The sequence below is a fragment of the Carcharhinus amblyrhynchos genome, chromosome 27, assembly GCF_965287045.1.
Source record: "Carcharhinus amblyrhynchos chromosome 27, sCarAmb.v2.hapA, whole genome shotgun sequence".
NCBI lineage: Eukaryota > Metazoa > Chordata > Chondrichthyes > Carcharhiniformes > Carcharhinidae > Carcharhinus > Carcharhinus amblyrhynchos.
The window spans coordinates 1217270-1240769 of NC_137350.1; the positions used below are offsets into that span (position 1 = coordinate 1217270).

Below are 23500 nucleotides of genomic sequence, written 5' to 3' on the forward strand. Positions count from 1 at the left end.
GCCTCGCTAAATATTTTTAAGACACGGGTTGATGGGTTTTTGATAAGAGAGGGGATTAAGGGTTATGGGGAGAGGGCGGGAATGTGGAACTGAGCCACGACAGATCAGCCATGATCTTATTGAATGGCGGGGCAGGCTCGAAGGGCTAGATGGCCGACTCCTGCTCCTATTTCTTATGTTCTTATGTAACAGATGATGGAGCATTGCTCTCAGATTCTGATCATTTCTCCTCCTCACTGCGGATGTTGGCCACTGTTAGGGCCCGATTTTACCAAACATTCACGCCCATTTTCGGGTGCGAAATCGTGGTAAATTCGGGCGTCGGGCCTGTAACGCGAGCTGCCCCCGAAACCCAGCAGATCGCCCCTTTACCAACACCTGATTTGGGAGCGGATCCGGTTCCACACCCCAGTCAGGCGGCCCAACAATTTAAATCCATGAATGAACTGCGCCCCCAACTTGTACGCCAAATCCCACTTTACCTTCCTCAGATCCATTCCGGATCCACGCTATTACCAACCGGCAGAACAAAAACCTGAAGCCGATTCCTATTCTGCAGGGGAATCCCTGAAGCCCAACCTCCTTGAACACCCATTGCAGACCCCCTGCTAACCACCCTGCAAGACCCCCCCCCCCCACCACAATCCAAACCCCTGTCAATTAGGAGTGTCCCCTGTCAATTCAGAGTACTGGTGTGAGTGAAGACATTGGCAGCTGTGTCCTTCTGGTGAGAAGTTGGGAATTGTGTGGGAGAATCCTCCAGACACAACCCCACCCCTCACCCCCGTACAGCAGCAATGGCTCTCTCTCCCTCCAAAGGCAAGCACTCAGGTGCTGCCAATCAATCTGCACTGTAGGTTAGGGGGATGGTCCATGGTAAATTGTCCCTTAGTGTCCCAAAGATGTGTAGGTTAGGGGGATAGACCATGGTAAATTGTCCCTTAGTGTCCAAAGATGTGCAGGTTAGGGGGATAGACCATGATAAATTGTCCCTTAGTGTCCAAAGATGTGTAGGTTAGGGGGATAGACCATGGTAAATTGTCCCTTAGTGTCCCAAAGATGTGTCGGTTAGGGGGATAGACCATGGTAAATTGTCCCTTAGTGTCCCAAAGATGTGTCGGTTAGGGGGAGAGACCATGGTAAATTGTCCCTTAGTGTCCCAAAGATGTGCAGGTTAGGGGGATAGACCATGGTAAATTGTCCCTTAGTGTCCCAAAGATGTGTCGGTTAGGGGGATAGACCATGGTAAATTGTCCCTTAGTGTCCCAAAGATGTGTAGGTTAGAATGATTATCCATGGTAAATGCGTAGGGTTAGAGTGGGGTCTGTTAGAGAGTTGGTACAGACTTGATAGGTCGAATGGCCTCCTTTTCTCCTACTGGAGCTCCTGGAGAAAACCCATGGAGACACTGGGGGAATGTGCAAACTCCACACAGTCACCCAAGACTGGAATTGAACCTGGGTCCCTGGCGTTGTGAGGCAGCAGTGCTAACTACTGTTCCAGCCAAGTCTGCCTTTTTCCTTAAGCAAGGTTTCCCTCCCACTGGTGTGAGTTACGACATTGGCAGCTGAGTCTCTGATCACAAAAATACAGAGAAGTAAAAGTGGGAGGCTAACCTGGAATGTGTTGGAATATGACCAAGAGGTGATAAAGGCATGAAAGAGTGTTTCTGTGGCAGATAAACTAAGGCAGGAACTGAGGAGGGAGATGTTACACTCTTTGTAATGACTATTTTGAAATATCTGTTATGTCCCTTTGAATGTTTTGAAGCACTCAGAGTGCAACATGATCTGTGCAGAAAACCTGAATATGATTGCACTCAATGTATGACCATTTTCAAATGTTTGTGATGTCTTTTCAGATGTTTGAGGAATAAAGTTGATTTCTGTAAAACAATGAGAGATGTTACTGAGGTGGGAACAGGCTGTCTTACTGATGATCCAGAGATGTGGTTGGAAACTCATTTCAGTGTCATATATAACACCAAGTTTACAGTCTGATTCACACTGACAGGGAGTTAGTTGCTGTGTTTTATGAAGAGTTAGACAATGATGCAGTCTGTGTGTCGTGACTGACACATATGTTAACTTTTGATAGTGGATTGAATATATTATGGAAATGAGAGTTTACAAATCTGATGGCTTCAACGTTCCATTTGGAAAAATAATTTGTTTTTGTATATTTAATTTGGTGTATAATTGTAGGGGAATTAATTACAAAAATGTAAATAACAGAATCGATAAATGAGAGGCACGGCCCATGACCGTGATGTGTATCTGTGGTATTGGCAGCTGAGTTTCTGTGTATTTGTCAATAAGATTTTACTCTTAGGGATCATTTCTATAGATTTTTCTGAGAGAAATGTGTTTCTACAGTGTGTGGTCTCCCAATCCATGCGGAGGATTTCTAGTGTTTTTTTCTGAGTAGGAAGCTGACACTGAGTGTTACTTTGAGTAACTGCTCAGTATCATTGATGAGTATTCCTTCCTTCTCTCTCGTGGAGGAAGGGAACATGGTCTGAGTGGATTGTCTATAAAATTAATAAAAGGAAACATTTGATTTTGGAGTTGTGTGTATGGAATGTTATAGTGCAGAAAGAGTTGTGTCTGTGCTGCTTCTGAAACTCATGTCCCTTTTAATTGTGTTTTCCCACACCTTGTATGCTGAGGTCTTTCAAATACTGATCTTAATTCTTAAGTGTAGAAGGTTCCAATTTGATTTGATTTATTGTTGTCACATGTATTAGTGTACAGTGAGAAGTATTGTTTCTTGTGCATTATACAGACAAAGCATACCGTTCATAGAGAAGGAAACCAGAGAGTGCAGAATGTAGTGTTACAGTCATAGCTAGGGTGTCGAGAAAGATCAACTTAGTGCAACGTAGATCCATTCAAAAGTCTGACAGCAGCAGGAAAGAAACTGTTCTTGAGTCGGCTGGTACGTGACCTCAGACTTTTGTAACTTTTTCCCAAAGGAAGATGGTGGAAGAGAGAATGTCCGGGGTCATGGGGTCCTTAAATAGTATAATACAGTGAAGAATATTGTTTCCTGTGTGTTATAGAGACAAAGCATACCGTTCATAGAAAGGAAAGGAGGTTACAGAATGTAGTGTTACAGTCACAACTAGCATGTAAAGAAAGATCAACTTAATATGAGGTATGTCCATTGTGTGTAACTTCAGACTTTGTATCTTTTTCCCAATGGAATAAGGTGGAAGAGAGAATGTCCAGGGTGTATGCTGTCCTTGATTATACTGGCTCCTTTTCTGAAGCAGCGGGAAGTGTAGACAGAGTTAATGGATGGGAGGCTGGTTTGCAGAATGGACTGAGCTACATTCACAACTCTTTGTAATTCCTTGCGGTTTTGGACAGAGCAGGAGCCCAGACCAAATTGTGATACAACCAGAAAGGGTGCTTTCTACAGTGCACCTGTAAAAGCTGGTGAGAGTCATAGCGGACATGGCAAATTTCCTTCGCCTCCTGAGAAAGTAGAGGCATTGGTGGGGCTTTCTTAACCATAGCAACGGTGTGAAGGGACTGAATAGTGAAAATGTATTTCCTCTAATCCTCTCTACATTTCCTGCTACTTACCTTAAATCTGTGACCCCTGGTTATTAGCCTTGTTTACTAAAGGGAAAAGTTCCTTCCTGCCCACCCAATCTATGTCCATCATACTTTTGTACACCTTCATCTTGTTGACCATAACCACTCAACCATGGCTTTCCAAACACAATGGTGGCACAGTGGTTAGCATTACTGCCTCACGGCGCCAAGGATTTGGGATTTGGGTTTGATTCCCAGCTTGGGTCACTGTCTGTGTGGAGTTTGCACATTCTCCCCGTGTCTGCATGGGTTTCTGCCAGGTGCTCCGGTTTCCTCCCACAGTCCAAAGAGGTGTGGGTTAGGTAGATTGACCATGCTAAACTGCCCCTTGATGTAAGGGGGAACTAGCTCGGGTAAAGGCATGGAGTTTTGGGGATAGGAGCTGGATGGGATTGTGGTCGGTGCAGACCCGATGGGCCCACTGGCCTCGTTCTACACTGTAGGATTCTGTGGCACAAATGAAGGGAAAATGGCAGGCAAGGGAAAGCTCTGAGAGAGGCGGCAGACGGCCAAACAAGGTCACTACTCCCCTCACACCCCCATCTCAGCGGGCTGAACCCATGGAAGAGAAACTATCAGAATTCCATGACAAATGGGATTGATAACTGGTGAAGAGGATAAGGAAGAATGCAGGAAAGTACAACCCCTCCCTCCCCCGCACCCCTCGTTCGATCACCCAATGCTAAATTTCCGAAGTCTTCCGCAAAAGTCGAGGCATTGGTGGGCTTTAACTATAGTGTCGGCACAGGGGGCGACCAGGACAGGTTGTTGGTGATCTGGACACCTAAAAACTTGAAGATCTCGACCCTTTCTACTCTGTCCCTGTCAATGTAGACAGGGGCATGTTCTCCTTTACACCTCCTGAAGTCGATGACAATCTCCTTTGTTTTGTTGACATTGAGGGAGAGATTATTGTTGCTGCACCCGTTCACCAGATTCTCTATCTCATTCCTGTACTCTGTCTCGTCATTGTTTCAGATCCGAGTCATCAGCAAACTTGAAAATTGAGTTGGAGGGGAATTTGGCCGCACAGTCCAAGGTGTATAAGGAGTATAGTAGGGGGCTGAGAACACAGCCCTGTGGGGCACCGGTGCTGAGGATGATCGTGGAGGAGGTGTTGTTGCCGATCCTTACTGACTGTGGTCTGTGTGTTAGGAAGTTCAGGCTCCGATTGCAGACGGAGGAGGTGAGGCTCAGGCCAGGGAGTTTGGAGATGAGTTTTGTGGGAATAATAGTGTTGAAGGCTGAGTTGTAATCAATAAATAGGAGTCTGACATAGGTGTCCTTGTTATCGAGGTGTTCCAGGGTTGAGTGCAGGGCCAGGGAGATGGTGTCTGCTGTGGACCTGTTGTGTCAGAAGGCAAACTGCATTGGATCCAGGTATCCCGGGAGGCTGGAATTGATTTGTGCCATGACTAACCTTTCGAAGCACTTCATAAATGATGGATATCGGAGCCACCAGCCAATAGACATTAAGGCACACTGCTCGGTTTTCCTGAGGCACTGGGATAATGGTTATCTTCCTGAAGCAGATAGGAAACTCAGATTGTTGTAAAGATTTGTAAATGTGGTGCCAATCAAGCGGGCTGCTTTGTCCTGGATGGTTAAGCTTCTTGAGTGTTTTTGGAGCTGCACCTATCCAGGTAAATAGGGAAAATTCCACCACACTCCTGACATGGACCTTGTAGATGTTGGACAGGCTTCAGTGGGAGGTGAGGTGAGTTACTCACCGCAGCCTTCCCAGCCTCTGAGCTGCTCTTGGAGCCACTGTGTTTGTGTGGTGAGTCCGGCTGAGTTTCTGGTCAATGGCGATGTTGATGGAGGTCTGAGAGGACAGTGGGCAGGGGATCCTGGACAAGACACTGACCCTGGATGACTTGACTAAGGCCCTTGGGTCCTTTGAGAAGAGTAAACCTCCCGGGAGCCATGAGTTAGTGGGTGAATTGTACGGGGCTCTGTGGGACTGGTTTGACCTGGAGCTGCTGGAATTGTACCAGACGATGCTCCTGGTTGGGAACATGTCAGAGTCCATGAGGAAAGGCATCATCTCCGATTGTATATTTATCTTTATCTACAAGCAGAGGGGGGAAAGGGGTGAAATGAGAAATTGGTGAGCCATTTCACTGCTGAATGTAGACAATAAAATTCTGTCCATCTCCGATCAGGTCAGGTTTGTCCCTGAGTCAGTGATCCACCCTGAGCAGAGCCGCTCTGTCCCTGGCTGGAAGGTGTCTGATAGCCTCATGCTCCTTTGGGACAGGTTTGTCTGTGTGCGGGACAGGGGAGTGGACACCTGCCTTATCAGACTGGACCAGGAGAAGGCTTTGGACAGAATATCACACACCGACATGATGGATGTGATCTCCAAAATGGGGTTTGGGAAGGAGAATCCACAATTAGATCCAACTGCTCGACACTAACATCAGTAACACACTTTCAATCGATGGGTGGGAATAAGAAAGCTTTCCAATTCAATCTGGAGTCAGGCAGGGCCCCCTCCCCTCCCCTCCCCCCTCCCCCCTGTTTGTACAGAACCCTGTGCTGAGTATATCAGGAAGGGATTGGGTATTAGAGGTGTGTCGATCCCAGACAGCAGAGGTTCTCAGGTGAAAGTTTCCCTCTATGTGAACGACATTACTGTTCAAACTGGCCCTGGGTGCCAGGGTAAGTCATGGTAAGAGTGAGACCATGTTCTTTGGGAACTGGGTGGACCCATCCCTTAGTCCCCTTTCCCGTCAGGTCAGACAGTCTCAGGGTGCTGGGGATATGGTTCGGAGGGATCAGGGGGTGCATTAGAAGCTGGATGGAGTGAGTAGGTAGAATGAACCAAAAGCTGGGAATGTGGGAGCAACGCTTCCTGTCCATTCCAAGTAAAAATATGACAATCAGCTGAGACATTTTCCCACTATACCTGGGCACCAAAAATAAACCACGCTCGCAGGAACACAATGTATCACCTTGAGATGAAGGGGAAAACCGTGCCCAACATCATTCCAATCCTGAGAGCCCCCTTTGTGTGTGTCTGCACCAAGCTGTGTGTAGATTCTGGGTACAGAAACACTCAGTGTGAGTACATACTGAGACAGTATCTGTCCCCTGGGTTGTGAAGGATGGGTCTGACCCACACTGCCATCAAACACTCCAAGTAATTGGACTGCAGTACCACCTGTCCCTGTGACTGAAACACCTCAAAGTCCAATTTGTTCTCTATAGACAATCTTTAACTACTTTTACACCATTTATACAGACCATTGGAAAATATCTGTGATGTTGCTTTGAGTGTGTTGAAGTATCTCGGAGCATAACATGATATATCTAAAAAATTTAAAGATTATCGCACTTTGGAATGTTTGTAACGTTCTTATGATATTTTATGAATAACTATAACTTGCAAAACCAAAAACTTTTGGTGAATTGAAGAGATTGAATATACAATATATTCAATATATATTTAATATATAATTGAATATACAAAAGGAAAAATTTGATTTTGGAATTGTTTGCATGGAATGTTACAGCACAGAAGAAATTGTTTCTGTGCTCCTTCTGAAACACATATTTAATTGTGTTTTCACACACCTTGTATGCTGTGGTCTTTCAAATACTTATCTTAATGCTTAAGTGTAGAAGGTTCCAATTTGATTTGGTTTATTATTGTCACATGTATTAGTGTACAGTGAAAAGTATTGTTTCTTGTGCATTATACAGACAAAGCATACCGTTCATAGATAAGGAAACCAGAGAGTGCAGAATGTAGTGTTACAGTCATAGCGAGGATGTAGAGAAAGATCAACTTAGTGCGAGGTAGGTCCATTCAAAAGTCTGACAGCAGCAGGGAAGAAACTGTTCTTGAGTCGGCTGGTCCGTGACCTCAGACTTTTCCATCTTTTTCCCGACAGAAGATGGAAGAGAGAATGTCCGGGGTCATGGGGTCCTTAAATAGTATTATACACTGAAGGATATTGGTTACTGTGTGTTATAGAGACAAAGCATACCGTTCATAGAAAGGAAAGGAGGTTACAAAATGTAGTGTTACAGTCACAACTAGCATGTAAAGATCAACTTAGTATGAGGTAGGTCCATTGTGTGTAACTTCAGACTTTTGTATCTTTTTCCCAATGGAATAAGGTGGAAGAGAGAATGTCCAGGGTGTATCTTGTCCTTGATTATCCCGGCTCCTTTTCTGAAGCAGCGGGAAGTGTAGACAGAGTTAATGGATGGGAGGCTGGTTTGCAGAATGGACTGAGCTACATTCACAACTCTTTGTAGTTCCTTGCGGTCTTGGACAGAGCAGGAGCCCAGACCAAGCTGTGATACAACCAGAAAGGATGCTTTCTACGGTGCACCTGTAAAAGCTGGTGAGAGTCACAGCGGACATGGCAAATTTCCTTCGCCTCCTGAGAAAGTAGAGGCATTGGTGGGGTTTCTTAACCATAGCATCGGTGTGAAGCGACTGGATAGTGAAAATGTATTTCCTCTAATCCTCTCTACATTTCCGGCTACTTACCCTAAATCTATGCCCCCTGTTTACTAAAGGGAAAAGTTCCTTCCTGTCCACCCAATCTACATCCCTCAGACTTTTGTACACCTTAATCTTGTTGACCATAGCCACTCAACCATGGATCCCAAACACAATAGCGGCACAGTGGTTAGCACTGATCAGAGTTTGACCCAACCACTGTTAACCAGGATTTCCATTCTGTATACCCACTGCCACCAAGATACCAACAGTACGTGTCACACACAGTCAATCGCACTGGCACAGATAGACTGAAGGCCAGGGTTCACATTGTGAATGTCCCCCAACAAAACAACTTCCACAAAATTTTATAGACATTCCACTCAGACTGTGTTCCCTTCCTCCACCTCTCTATAAGAGAGAGAAGGAACACTCATCAATGACACTGAGCAGTTACTCAAAGTAACACTCAGTACCAGCTTCCTGCTCAGAAGAGAACACTAGAAATCCTCCTCATGGATTGGGAGACCACACACTGTAGAAACACATTTCTCTAGAAAAACACTATAGAAATGATCCCTAAGAGTATAATCTCACTGACAAACACACAGAAACTCAGCTGCCAATACCACAGATACACGTCATGGTCATGGGCTGCATCTCTCATTTATCGATTCTGTTATTTACATTTTTGCTAATTAATTCCTCTACAATTATACACCAAATTAAATATACAAAAACAGATTATTTTTCCAAATGGAACATTGAAACCATCAGATTTGTAAACTCTCATTTCCATAATATATTCAATTCACCATCAAAAGTTTTTGTTTTTGCAAATTATATTTATTCATAAATACCAAAGTGTGATAATCTTTAGGTTCTTTAGGTCTATCATGTTACACTCCGAGATACTTCAACACACTCAAAGCAACATCACAGATATTTTCCAATGGTCTGTATAAATGGTGTAAAAGTAGTTAAAGATTGTCTGTATAGAACAAATTGGACTTTGAGGTGTTTCAGTCACAGGGACAGGGGGTACAGCAGTCCAATTACTTGGAGTGTTTGATGGCAGTGTGGGTCAGACCCATCCTTCACCACCCAGGGGACAGATACTGTCTCAGTACGTACTCACACTGAGTGTTTCTGTACCCAGAATCTACACACAGCTTGGTGCAGACACACACAAAGGGGGCTCTCAGGATTGGGATGATGTTGGGCACGTTTTTCCCCTTCATCTAAAGGTTTATACATTGTGTTCCTGCGAGCATGGTTTATTTTTGGTCTCCAGGTATGGTGGGAAAATAGAACATAGAACATAGAACATAGAACATTACAGCGCGGAACAGGCCCTTCGGCCCACAATGTTGCGCCGACCAGTCTTATTTTTAAAAAAAAACATTGACCCACTAATCTAAACCACTCCTTTTTCGTCCATAAACCTATCCACCAATCTCTTAAACGCCCCCAAACTAGGCGCATTTACAACTGCAGCAGGCAGGGCATTCCAGTCCCTCACCACCCTCTGGGTAAAGAACCTGCCCCTGACATCCGTCCTATAACTACCCCCCCTTAATTTAAAGCCATGCCCCCTCGTGCTAGATTTCTCCATCCGAGGAAACAGGCTATCACCATCCACCCTATCTAAACCTCTAATCATCTTATATGTTTCTATAAGATCCCCTCTTAGCCGCCTTCTTTCCAGTGAAAACAACCCCAAATCCCTCAGTCTCTCCTCATAGGACCTCCCCTGCATACCAGGCAACATCCTGGTAAACCTCCTCTGCACCCTCTCCAAAGCCTCCACATCCTTCCTGTAATGTGGGGACCAGAACTGCACACAGTACTCCAAGTGCGGCCGCACCAGAGTTGTGTACAGTTGCAACATGACGCTGCGACTCCTAAATTCAATCCCCCTACCAATAAACGCCAAGACACCGTATGCCTTCTTAACAACCTTATCTACTTGATTCCCAACTTTCAGGGATCTATGTACACATACACCTAGATCCCTCTGCTCCTCCACTCTATTCAAAGTCCTCCCGTTAGCCCTATACTCAACACATCTGTTATTCCTACCGAAATGGATTACCTCACACTTCTCCGCATTAAACTCCATCCGCCACCTCGCGGCCCAGCTCTGCAACCTGTCCAAGTCACCCTGCAAACTTCGACACCCTTCCTCACAATCTACCACACCTCCGACTTTGGTGTCATCAGCAAACTTACTAATCCACCCAACTATACCCTCATCCAGATCATTAATAAAGATTACGAACAGCAGTGGCCCCAAAACAGATCCCTGAGGCACACCACTCGTAACCGAACTCCATGATGAATAATTACCATCAACCACCACCCTCTGTCTCCTATCTGCTAACCAATTCCTGATCCAAGTACCTAAATTACCACCAATCCCATACATCTGCATTTTCTGCAGAAGCATACCATGGTGAACCTTATCAAACGCCTTACTAAAATCCATATATACCACATCTACTGCCTTACCCCTATCCACCTCTTTGGTCACCTTCTCAAAGAACTCAATAAGGTTAGTAAGGCACGACCTTCCCGCTACAAAACCATGCTGACTATCTCTAATCAATTCATTACTCTCCAAATAACTATAAATCCTATCCCTAATAATTCTTTCTAAAACCTTGCCCACTACAGAAGTAAGACTCACTGGTCTATAATTCCCAGGGAAGTCTCTGCTCCCCTTCTTAAACAATGGGACAACATTCGCTGTCCTCCAATCATCCGGTACTATACCAGAGACCAACGACGACCTGAAGATCAGAGCCAGTGGCTCTGCAATCACCTCTCTTGCCTCCCATAGAATCCTAGGGTAAATCCCGTCAGGACCAGGGGACTTATCTATTTTCAACCCTTCTAGAATATCCAACACATCCTCTGTATCAACTACAATACTTTCTATTTTACACCCCTTCACCCCAGTGACCTCCTCAGCTACATTCATATCGTCCTGTGTGAACACCGAAGAGAAATAATGGTTCAATGCCTCTCCAATCTCTTCCGGTTCCACACACAACTTCCCCCTACTGTCTGTAACTGGCCCTAATCTTGCCCTGACCAACCTTCTATTCTTGACATACCTATAGAACGCCTTAGGATTCTCCTTAATCCTATCAGCCAAAGTCATCTCATGCCCTCTTCTAGCCCTTCTTAACTCCCTCTTCAACTCCCTCCTAGCCAATCTAAAGCTTTCTACTGCACTACCCGAGCCCTCAAGCCTCATCCGAACATAAGCCTCCTTCTTCTTCCTAACCAACCAAGCAACTTTTTTCGTGCACCACGGTTCCCTAGCCCTACCAATTCCTCCTTGCCTGACAGGGACATACCTATCACAGACCCACAGTATGTCTCAGCTGATTGTCATAGTGCGGGAGTGAGGAATGGGCCAGACCTGCGCCATGTACAGTAACACCCAGAATGTCTCACATCTGATCACCAGGTTTTTACTTGGAATGGACAGGAAGCGTTGCTCCCACATTCCCAGCTTTTGGTTCATTCTACCTACTCACTCCATCCAGCTTCTAATGCACCCCCTGATCCCTCCGAACCATATCCCCAGCACCCTGAGACTGTCTGACCTGACAGGGAAGGGGACTAAGGGATGGGTCCACCCAGTTCCCAAAGAACATGGTCTCACTCTCACCATGACTTACCTTGGCACCCAGGGCCAGTTTGAACAGTAATGTCGTTCACGTAGAGGGAAACTTTCACCTGAGAACCTCTGCTGTCTGGGATCGACACACCTCTAATACCCAATCCCTTCCTGATATACTCAGCACAGGGTTCTGTACAAACAGGGGGGAGGGGGGAGGGGAGGGGAGGGGGCCCTGCCTGACTCCAGATTGAATTGGAAAGCTTTCTTATTCCCACCCATCGATTGAAAGTGTGTTACTGATGTTAGTGTCGAGCAGTTGGATCTAATTGTGGATTCTCCTTCCCAAACCCCATTTTGGAGATCACATCCATCATGTCGGTGTGTGATATTCTGTCCAAAGCCTTCTCCTGGTCCAGTCTGATAAGGCAGGTGTCCACTCCCCTGTCCCGCACACAGACAAACCTGTCCCAAAGGAGCATGAGGCTATCAGACACCTTCCAGCCAGGGACAGAGCGGCTCTGCTCAGGGTGGATCACTGACTCAGGGACAAACCTGACCTGATCGGAGATGGACAGAATTTTATTGTCTACATTCAGCAGTGAAATGGCTCACCAATTTCTCATTTCACCCCTTTCCCCCCTCTGCTTGTAGATAAAGATAAATATACAATCGGAGATGATGCCTTTCCTCATGGACTCTGACATGTTCCCAACCAGGAGCATCGTCTGGTACAATTCCAGCAGCTCCAGGTCAAACCAGTCCCACAGAGCCCCGTACAATTCACCCACTAACTCATGGCTCCCGGGAGGTTTACTCTTCTCAAAGGACCCAAGGGCCTTAGTCAAGTCATCCAGGGTCAGTGTCTTGTCCAGGATCCCCTGCCCACTGTCCTCTCAGACCTCCATCAACATCGCCATTGACCAGAAACTCAGCCGGACTCACCACACAAACACAGTGGCTCCAAGAGCAGCTCAGAGGCTGGGAAGGCTGCGGTGAGTAACTCACCTCACCTCCCACTGAAGCCTGTCCAACATCTACAAGGTCCATGTCAGGAGTGTTTTGGAATTTTCCCTATTTACCTGGATAGGTGCAGCTCCAAAAACACTCAAGAAGCTTAACCATCCAGGACAAAGCAGCCCGCTTGATTGGCACCACATTTACAAATCTTTACAACAATCTGAGTTTCCTATCTGCTTCAGGAAGATAACCATTATCCCAGTGCCTCAGGAAAACCGAGCAGTGTGCCTTAATGTCTATTGGCTGGTGGCTCCGATATCCATCATTTATGAAGTGCTTCGAAAGGTTAGTCATGGCACAAATCAATTCCAGCCTCCCGGGATACCTGGATCCAATACAGTTTGCCTTCCGACACAACAGGTCCACAGCAGACACCATCTCCCTGGCCCTGCACTCAACCCTGGAACACCTCGATAACAAGGACACCTATGTCAGACTCCTATTTATTGATTACAGCTCAGCCTTCAACACTATTATTCCCACAAAACTCATCTCCAAACTCCCTGGCCTGAGCCTCACCTCCTCCGTCTGCAATCGGAGCCTGAACTTCCTAACTCACAGACCACAGTCAGTAAGGATCGGCAACAACACCTCCTCCACGATCATCCTCAGCACCGGTGCCCCACAGGGCTGTGTTCTCAGCCCCCTACTATATTCCGTATACACCTCGGACTGTGCGGCCAAATTCCTCTCCAATTCCATTTTCAAGTTTGCTGATGACTCGGATCTGAAACAATGACGAGACAGAGTACAGGAATGAGATAGAGAATCTGGTGAACGGGTGCAGCAACAATAATCTCTCCCTCAATGTCAACAAAACAAAGGAGATTGTCATCGACTTCAGGAGGTGTAAAGGAGAACATGCCCCTGTCTATATTGACAGGGACAGAGTAGAAAGGGTCGAGAGCTTCAAGTTTTTAGGTGTCCAGATCACCAACAACCTGTCCTGGTCGCCCCCTGTGCCGACACTATAGTTAAAGCCCACCAATGCCTCGACTTTTGCAGAAGACTTCAGAAATTTAGCATTGGGTGATCGAACGAGGGGTGCGGGGGAGGGAGGGGTTGTACTTTCCTGCATTCTTCCTTATCCTCTTCACCAGTTATCAATCCCATTTGTCATGGAACTCTGATAGTTTCTCTTCCATGGGTTCAGCCCGCTGAGATGGGGGTGTGAGGGGAGTAGTGACCTTGTTTGGCCGTCTGCCGCCTCCCTCAGAGCTTTCCCTTGCCTGCCATTTTCCCTTCATTTGTGCCACAGAATCCTACAGTGTAGAAGGAGGCCAGTGGGCCCATCGGGTCTGCACCGACCACAATCCCATCCAGCTCCTATCCCCAAAACTCCATGCCTTTACCCGAGCTAGTTCCCCCTTACATCAAGGGGCAGTTTAGCATGGTCAATCTACCTAACCCATACCTCTTTGGACTGTGGGAGGAAACCGGAGCACCTGGCAGAAACCCATGCAGACACGGGGAGAATGTGCAAACTCCACACAGACAGTGACCCAAGCTGGGAATCAAACCCAAATCCCAAATCCTTGGCGCCGTGAGGCAGTAATGCTAACCACTGTGCCACCATTGTGTTTGGAAAGCCATGGTTGAGTGGTTATGGTCAACAAGATTAAGGTGTACAAAAGTATGATGGACATAGATTGGGTGGGCAGGAAGGAACTTTTCCCTTTAGTAAACAAGGTTAATAACCAGGGGTCACAGATTTAAGGTAAGTAGCAGGAAATGTAGAGAGGATTAGAGGAAATACATTTTCACTATTCAGTCCCTTCACACCGTTGCTATGGTTAAGAAAGCCCCACCAATGCCTCTACTTTCTCAGGAGGCGAAGGAAATTTGCCATGTCCGCTATGACTCTCACCAGCTTTTACAGGTGCACTGTAGAAAGCACCCTTTCTGGTTGTATCACAATTTGGTCTGGGCTCCTGCTCTGTCCAAAACCACAAGGAATTACAAAGAGTTGTGAATGTAGCTCAGTCCATTCTGCAAACCAGCCTCCCATCCATTAACTCTTTCTACACTTCCCGCTGCTTCAGAAAAGGAGCCAGCATAATCAAGGACAGCATACACCCTGGACATTCTCTCTTCCACCTTATTCCATTGGGAAAAAGATACAAAGTCTGAAGTTACACACAATGGACATACCTCATATTAAGTTGATCTTTCTTTACATGCTAGTTGTGACTGTAACACTACATTCTGTAACCTCCTTTCCTTTCTATGAACGGTATGCTTTGTCTCTATAACACACAGGAAACAATATTCTTCACTGTATTATACTATTTAAGGACCCCATGACCCCGGACATTCTCTCTTCCACCATCTTCCTTTGGGAAAAAGTTACAAAAGTCTGAGGTCACGTACCAGCCAACTCAAGAACAGTTTCTTCCCTGCTGCTGTCATCATTTATGAAGTGCTTTGAAAGGTTAGTCATGGCACAAATCAATTCCAGCCTCCCGGGATACCTGGATCGAATACAGTTTGCCTTCCGACACAACAGGTCCACAGCAGACACCATCTCCCTGGCCCTGCACTCAACCCTGGAACACCTCGATAACAAGGACACCTATGTCAGACTCCTATTTATTGATTACAACTCAGCCTTCAACACTATTATTCCCACAAAACTCATCTCCAAACTCCCTGGCCTGAGCCTCACCTCCTCCCTCTGTGACTGGAGCCTGAACTTCCTAACTCACAGACCACAGTCAGTAAGGATCGGCAACAACACCTCCTCCACGATCATCCTCAACACCGGTGCCCCACAAGGCTGTGTTCTCAGCCCCCTACTATACTCCTTATACACCTCGGACTGTGCGGCCAAATTCCCCTCCAACTCAATTTTCAAGTTTGCTGATTACACGTCTGTAATGGGTCGAATCTCAAACAATGACGAGACAGAGTACAGGAATGAGATAGAGAATCTGGTGAACGGGTGCAGCAACAATAATCTCTCCCTCAATGTTAACAAAACAAAGGAGATTGTCATCGACTTCAGGAGGTGTAAAGGAGAACATGCCCCTGTCTATATTGACAGGGACAGAGTAGAAAGGGTCGAGAGCTTCAAGTTTTTAGGTGTCCAGATCACCAACAACCTGTCCTGGTCGCCCCCTGTGCCGACACTATAGTTAAAGCCCACCAATGCCTCGACTTTTGCAGAAGACTTCGGAAATTTAGCATTGGGTGATCGAACGAGGGGTGCGGGGGAGGGAGGGGTTGTACTTTCCTGCATTCTTCCTTATCCTCTCCACCAGTTATCAATCCCATTTGTCATGGAACTTTGATAGTTTCTCTTCCATGGGTTCATCCCGCTGAGATGGGGGTGTGAGGGGAGTAGTGACCTTGTTTGGCCGCCTGCCGCCTCCCTCAGAGCTTTCCCTTGCCTGCCATTTTCCCTTCATTTGTGCCACAGAATCCTACAGTGTAGAAGGAGGCCAGTGGGCCCATCGGGTCTGCACCGACCACAATCCCATCCAGCTCCAATCCCCAAAACTCCATGCCTTTACCCGAGCTAGTTCCCCCTCACATCAAGGGGCAGTTTAGCATGGTCAATCTACCTAACCCATACCTCTTTGGACTGTGGGAGGAAACCGGAGCACCTGGCAGAAACCCATGCAGACACGGGGAGAATGTGCAAACTCCACACAGACAGTGACCCAAGCTGGGAATCAAACCCAAATCCCAAATCCTTGGCGCCGTGAGGCAGTAATGCTAACCACTGTGCCACCATTGTGTTTGGAAAGCCATGGTTGAGTGGTTATGGTCAACAAGATTAAGGTGTACAAAAGTATGATGGACATAGATTGGGTGGGCAGGAAGGAACTTTTCCCTTTAGTAAACAAGGTTAATAACCAGGGGTCACAGATTTAAGGTAAGTAGCAGGAAATGTAGAGAGGATTAGAGGAAATACATTTTCACTATTCAGTCCCTTCACACCGTTGCTATGGTTAAGAAAGCCCCACCAATGCCTCTACTTTCTCAGGAGGCGAAGGAAATTTGCCATGTCCGCTATGACTCTCACCAGCTTTTACAGGTGCACTGTAGAAAGCACCCTTTCTGGTTGTATCACAATTTGGTCTGGGCTCCTGCTCTGTCCAAAACCGCAAGGAATTACAAAGAGTTGTGAATGTAGCTCAGCCCATTCTGCAAACCAGCCTCCCATCCATTAACTCTGTCTACACTTCCCGCTGCTTCAGAAAAGCAGCCAGTATAATCAAGGACAACATACACCCTGGACATTCTCTCTTCCACCTTATTCCATTGGGAAAAAGGTACAGAAGTCTGAAGTCACGTACCAACCGATTCAAGAGTAGGTTCTTCCCTGCTGCTGTCAGACTTTTGAATGGATCTACGTTGCACTAAGTTGATCTTTCTCTGCACCCTAGCTATGACTGTAACACTACATTCAGCACTGTCTGGTTTCCTTCTCTATGAAGGGTATGCCTTGTCTGTATAATGCACAAGAAACAATACTTCTCACTGTACACTAATACATGTGACAACAATAAATCAAATCAAATCGGAACCTTCTACACTTAAGAATTAAGATCAGTATTTGAAAGACCTCAGCATACAAGGTGTGGGAAAACACAATTAAAAGGGACATGTGTTTCAGAAGGAGCACAGACACAATTCCTTCTGCGCTGCAAAATTCCATACACACAACTCCAAAATCAAACTCTTCCTTTTGTTAATTTTATAGACAATCCACTCAGACTGTGTTCCCTTCCTCCACCACCCGACAAGAGAGAGAAGGAACACTCATCAATGACACTGAGCAGTTACTAACATAAGAACATAAGAAATAGGAGCAGGAGTCGGCCATCTAGCCCCTCGAGCCTGCCCCGCCATTCAATAAGATCATGGCTGATCTGTCGTGGCTCAGTTCCATATTCCCGCCCTCTCCCCATAACCCTTAATCCCCTCTCTCATCAAAAACCCATCAACCCGCGTCTTAAAAATATTTAGCGAGGCAGCCTCCACCACTTCAACGGGCAGAGAATTCCAGAGATTCACCACTGTTTGAGTGAAGAAGTTCCTCCTCAACTCCGTTCTAAACCACCCCCCCCTTTATCTTGAGGCTGTGCCCCCTAGTCCTACTATCCTTTCTGAGCGGGAAGAGTCATAAGAACATAAGAACATAAGAACATAAGAAATAGGAGCAGGAGTAGGCCATCTAGCCCTTCGAGCCTGCCCCGCCATTCAATAAGATCATGGCTGATCTGTTGTGGCTCAGTTCCACTTTCCCGCCCTCTCCCCATAACCCTTAATCCCCTCTCTTATCAAGAACCCATCAACCCGCTTCTTAAAAATATTTAGCGTCTCTCCACCTCTATCCTATCCATCCCATTCATCATCTTATACGTCTCAATGAGATCTCCCCTCATTCTTCTAAACTCTAACAAGTACAAGCCTAGTTTATTCAGCCTCATAGCTCAACCCCCTCAACTCCGGCATCAGCCTAGTAAACCTCCTCTGCACTCCCTCCAAGGCCAAAATATCCTTGCGTAAGTACGGCGCCCAAAACTGCACACAGTACTCCAGCTGCGGCCTCACCAATGCCCTATACAGCTGCAGCAAGACCTCCCTACTTTTATATTCAATCCCCCTCGCTATGAAGGCCAGCATCCCATTTGCCTTCCTGACCACCTGCTGCACCTGCAAGCTGGGTTTTTGCAACTCATGCACAAGGACCCCGAGGTCCCTCTGCACCGTCGCCTGCTGCAGTTTTTCTCCACGTAAGTAATAATCCTTCCTACCATTATTCCTACTAAAGTGGACCACCTCGCACTTGCCAACATTAAATTCCATTTGCCAGTTCCTGGCCCATTCGCCCAGCCTATCTGATCCTTCTGCAGACTCTCCACACCCTCCGCACAATTTGCCGTTCCACCAATCTTGGTGTCGTCAGCAAATTTCGACACCATACACTCGGTTCCCTCCTCCAGATCATCTATATAAATGGTAAATAGCTGAGGCCCCAGCACCGACCCCTGGGGCACTCCACTAGTCACCATCCGCCAATCCGAATAGCACCCATTGACCCCCACTCTCTGCCTCCTATTTGACAACCAGTCCTCTATCCACGCTAACACCCTACCCCCAACTCCATGTCCCTCGACCTTCTGCAATAACCTCTTGTGAGGTACCTTGTCAAATGCCTTCTGAAAATCAAGAAAGACCACATCCACCGGCTCTCCTCTATCCACCGCCCTAGACACATCCTCATAGAACTCCAGTAAATTTGTCAGACACGACTTCCCTTTAACGAAACCGTGCTGCGTCTGCTCTATCAAGCAATTCCCCTCAAGATGCCTCGCTATTTCCTCCTTGATGACGGATTCTAACATTTTACTGGCAACAGACATTAAACTAACCGGCCTATAATTCCCTGCCTTTTGCCTGGCACCCTTCTTAAACAACGGCGTAACATTAGCCGCTTTCCAATCTTCCGGCACTTCCCCAGAATCCAGCGACGTTTGGAAAATAACCACCAAGGCATCCACTATCACCTCCGCCATTTCTTTCAGAACCCTCGGATGCATTCCATCCGGTCCTGGGGACTTGTCCACAATCAGTCCCTCCAGTCTGTCGAGCACCGCCTCTCTCGTAACAGTAGTGTCATTGAGACCCTCCAGTCCTACCACCTTTCCATCTCTAACACCCGGCAAATTATTCACGTCCTCCTCTGTGAAGACAGAAACAAAAAAGTTATTCAGGACCTCAGCCATTTCCCCATCCCCTACCACTGGGTCCCCTTTCTCATCCTCTAAAGGACCAACGTTCACCCTAGCCAGCCTCTTCCTTTTTATATATTTATAAAAACTCTTGCTATTCTTTTTTATATTAAGCGCTAGCCCAGCTTCATAGTTTCTCCTACCCTTCTTTATCAACTTCTTTGTCAATCTTAGTTGACATTTAAACCTCTCCCAATCCTCTTCTCGCCCACTACTCTTAGCTACTCTAAACACCTCCACTTTTAATTTAACACTTTCTTTCACCTCCTTCGTTATCCACGGCTTATTAGCTCTCCTCCTACTGTCCTTTTTGACCATCGGAATAAATTTCCGCTGAGCACCAAGAAAGATCTTAAAAATCCTCCACTGTTCCTCAGCAGACCTCCCTTCCAACGCACTCCCCCAGTCAACATTCGCCAATTCTTCTCTCATCCTACCGTACTCCCCTCTGTTCAAACAAAGGACGAGCGTCTGGGAGCCCACTTTCTCCTCCTCCATCTGCACCAGAAACTCCACCATACAATGATCACTCTCCCCAAGAGGATCCTTAACCGCAAGGTCCCTAATTCTACCCGCCTCATTACATAGCACCAGATCCAAGATAGCTCGCTCCCTCGTCGGCTCCAACACGCACTGTTCAAGGAAATTATCCCGGCAGCATTCCAAGAACTCTTCCTTGAGCCCACCGCGTCCAACATGGGTCGACCAATCAATATGTAGATTGAAATCCCCCATAACTATGGCCGTTCCATTCCTGCACGCCGCATTTATTTGCGCATTAACAGCCCGCCCCACATCCAGATCATTATTGGGGGGCCTATAGACGACACCCACCAGCGTCTTCCTCCCTTTGCTGTTCCTAATCTCCACCCACAACGATTCCGCTTTCTGCTCCTTGGCTCCAATATCATCCCTTGCTACCACCCTGATGCTATCCTTAATCAGCAGAGCTACACCCCCTCCCCTTTTTCCTCCTGCCTATCCTTCCTAAACACTTGATACCCCTGGACATTCAGCTCCCAGTCCCTGTCACCTTGCAACCACGTCTCTGTAATGGCCACCAGATCATATCCATTTGTGCTGATCTGCGCCATCAGCTCATCCACTTTATTCCGAATGCTTTGTGCATTCAGATAAAGTGCTTTCATCCCAGCCTTCACCTGGACCCTATTTGCCGTAACACCACCAACCATACTCACGCCCCCTACTCCCTTTATTATTGGGACACCCTCGGCCTCTTCCCTTACCTGTACCCTCTCCTTAACTTTAGTCCCTGTAATGTCACCTACCCTCGCACCCTCCCCCCCCAGAATTAGTTTAAAGCCCTGTCTACAGTCCTCTTTACTCTATTCGCCAGCACTCTGGTCCCAGCACGGTTCAGACCAACCCCATCCTGCCCAAACAGGTCCCACCTACCCTAATACTGGTGCCAATGCCCCATAAATTCAAACCCATTCCTCCCACACCAGTCCCTGAGCCACCTATTCACTTCCTTAATCCTCTCAACCCTACGCCCGTCTGCACTTGGTTCAGGCAGTAGCCCAGAGATAACCACCTTGTCGGTTCTACTCTTTAATTCCGTTCCCAGCTTCTCATACTCCCTCCCCAGATCCTCAGTTCGCATTTTGCCTACGTCGTTGGCACCCACATGTACCACAACGACCGGATTCTCACCCTCCCGCTCCAGGTTCCTCTGCAGCCCAGATGTGACATCCCGGACCCGAGCACCAGGCAGACAGCACACCCTTCTGTGCACTTTGTCATTGTGACAAAGGACAGTATCAATACCCTTCACCCCACTATCCCCAATTACTACTACATTCCTCTGCTTCCCTCTCACTCCGCTGCCCGCTGTCTACACCAGGCCTCTTTTTAAACCTGGCGCTGATTTAAAGCTTGCTGGTCCACAACTCCCTTCTAACCATTCCCTCAGAATTCTTAAAGAGGTAAATACAAAAAGCCCGCAAAAATGCTTTTAAATGATTTAAACAGTTCTACAAGGAACAAAGTGCTTTAAACTTATTTAAACAGGTTTTTAACAGGTAAATTCTTATCTCTCTCTCTGTTCCTTCACTCCTCTGCTCCAGCAAACAATGCTCAGTGTCAGCTTCCTGCTCAGAAGAGAACACTAGAAATCCTCCTCATGGATTGGGAGACACACACTGTAGAAACACATTTCTCTAGGAAAACACTGTAGGAACAATGCCTAAGAGTATAATCTCACTGACAAACACACAGAAACTCAGCTGCCAATACCACAGATACACATCACGCTCATGGGCTGCCTCTCTCATTTATCGATTCTGTTATTTACATTTTTGCTAATTAATTCCTCTACAATTATACACCAAATTAAATATACAAAAACAGATTATTTTTCCAAATGGAACATTGAAGCCATCAGATTTGTAAACTCTCATTTCCATAATATATTCAATCCACTATCAAAAGTTAACATATGTGTCAGTCACAACACACAGACTGTATCATTGTCTAACTCTTCATAAAACACAGCAACTAACTCCCTGTCAGTGTGAATCAGACTGTAAACTTGGTGTTATATATGACACTGAAATGAGTTTCCAACCACATCTCTGGATCATCAGTAAGACAGCCTGTTCCCGCCTCAGTAACATCTCTCATTGTTTTACAGAAATAGACTTTATTCCTCAAATATCTGAAAAGACATCACAAACATTCGAAAATGGTCATACATTGAGTGCAATAATATTCAGGTTTTCTGCACAGATCATGTTGCACTCTGAGTGCTTCAAAACATTCAAAGGGACAAAACAGACATTTCAAAATAGTCATTACAAAGAGTGTAACGTCTCCCTCCTCAGTCCCTGCCTTAGTTTATCTGCCACAGAAACACTCTTTCATGCCTTTATCACCTCTTGGTTATATTCCAACACATTCCAGGTTAGCCTCCCACTTTTACTTCTCTGTATTTTTCAGATCAGAGACTCAGCTGCCAATGTCGTAACTCACACCAGTGGGAGGGAAACATTGCTTAAGGAAAAAGGCAGACTTGGCTGGAACAGTAGTTAGCACTGCAGCCTCACAACGCCAGGGACCCAGGTTCAATTCCAGCCTTGGGTGACTGTGTGGAGTTTGCACATTCCCCCAGTGTCTCCATGAGTTTTCTCCAGGAGCTCCAGTAGGACAAAAGGAGGCCATTCAATCCATCAAGTCTGTACCAACTCTCCAGCAGACCCCACTCTAACCCTACGCATTTACCATGGATAATCATTCTAACCTGCACATCTTTGAACACTAAGGGACAATTTAACATTGTCTTTCCACCTAACCGACACATCTTTCGGACACTAAGGAACCAATTTAGCATGGTCTATCCCCGTAACCTACACATCTTTGGGACACTAAGGGACAATTTAGCATGGTCTATCCCCCTAACCTGCACATCTTTGGGACACTAAGGGACAATTTACCATGGTCTATCCCCTAACCTACACATCTTTGGAACACTAAGGGACAATTTACCATGGTCTATCCCCCTAACCTACACATCTTTGGGACACTAAGGGACAATTTACCATGGTCTATCTCCTTAACCTACACATCTTTGGGACACTAAGGGACAATTTACCATTGTCTATCCCCCTAACCGACACATCTTTGGGACACTAAGGGACAATTTACCATGGACCATCCCCCTAACCTACAGTGCAGATTGATTGGCAGCACCTGAGTGCTTGCCTTTGGAGGGAGAGAGAGCCATTGCTGCTGTACGGGGGTGAGGGGTGGGGTTGTGTCTGGAGGGTTCTCCCAAACAATTCCCAACTTCTCACCAGAAGGACACAGCTGCCAATGTCTTCACTCACACCAGTACTCTGAATTGACAGGGGACACTCCTAATTGACAGGGGGACGCTCCTAATTGACAGGGGGACGCTCCTAATTGACAGGGGGACGCTCCTAATTGACGGGGGACGCTCCTAATTGACAGGGAGCACTCCTAATTGACAGGGGGGACACTCCTAATTGATGGGGGACACTCCTAATTGACAGGGAGCACTCCTAAT

General features: G+C 46.5%; 1 protein-coding gene, 2 non-coding genes and 1 pseudogene across 3 annotated transcripts in view; 2 read left to right on the forward strand and 2 right to left on the reverse strand.

Moving 5' to 3' along the window:
- The first annotated feature begins 242 nt into the window (after nucleotides 1–242).
- LOC145358991 (uncharacterized) overlaps nucleotides 243–23500 on the forward strand; it is a 51412-nt gene continuing 28154 nt past the window's right edge. Inside the window, exons 1-5 of the mRNA XM_080213348.1 lie at nucleotides 243–461; nucleotides 5510–5657; nucleotides 9309–9355; nucleotides 12347–12423; nucleotides 12895–12997. Of these exons, the coding sequence (XP_080069474.1) occupies nucleotides 243–461; nucleotides 5510–5657; nucleotides 9309–9355; nucleotides 12347–12423; nucleotides 12895–12997 (594 nt within the window). The remainder of the gene's footprint in view (nucleotides 462–5509; nucleotides 5658–9308; nucleotides 9356–12346; nucleotides 12424–12894; nucleotides 12998–23500) is intronic.
- Nucleotides 2316–2526, forward strand: LOC145359372 (small nucleolar RNA U3). The gene has a single exon (XR_013889579.1). It is a non-coding gene; the product is annotated as a small nucleolar RNA U3 (small nucleolar RNA).
- Nucleotides 8440–8656, reverse strand: LOC145359371 (small nucleolar RNA U3). Its single transcript, XR_013889578.1, has one exon. It is a non-coding gene; the product is annotated as a small nucleolar RNA U3 (small nucleolar RNA).
- On the reverse strand, nucleotides 21512–21677 carry LOC145359374 (small nucleolar RNA U3; annotated as a pseudogene).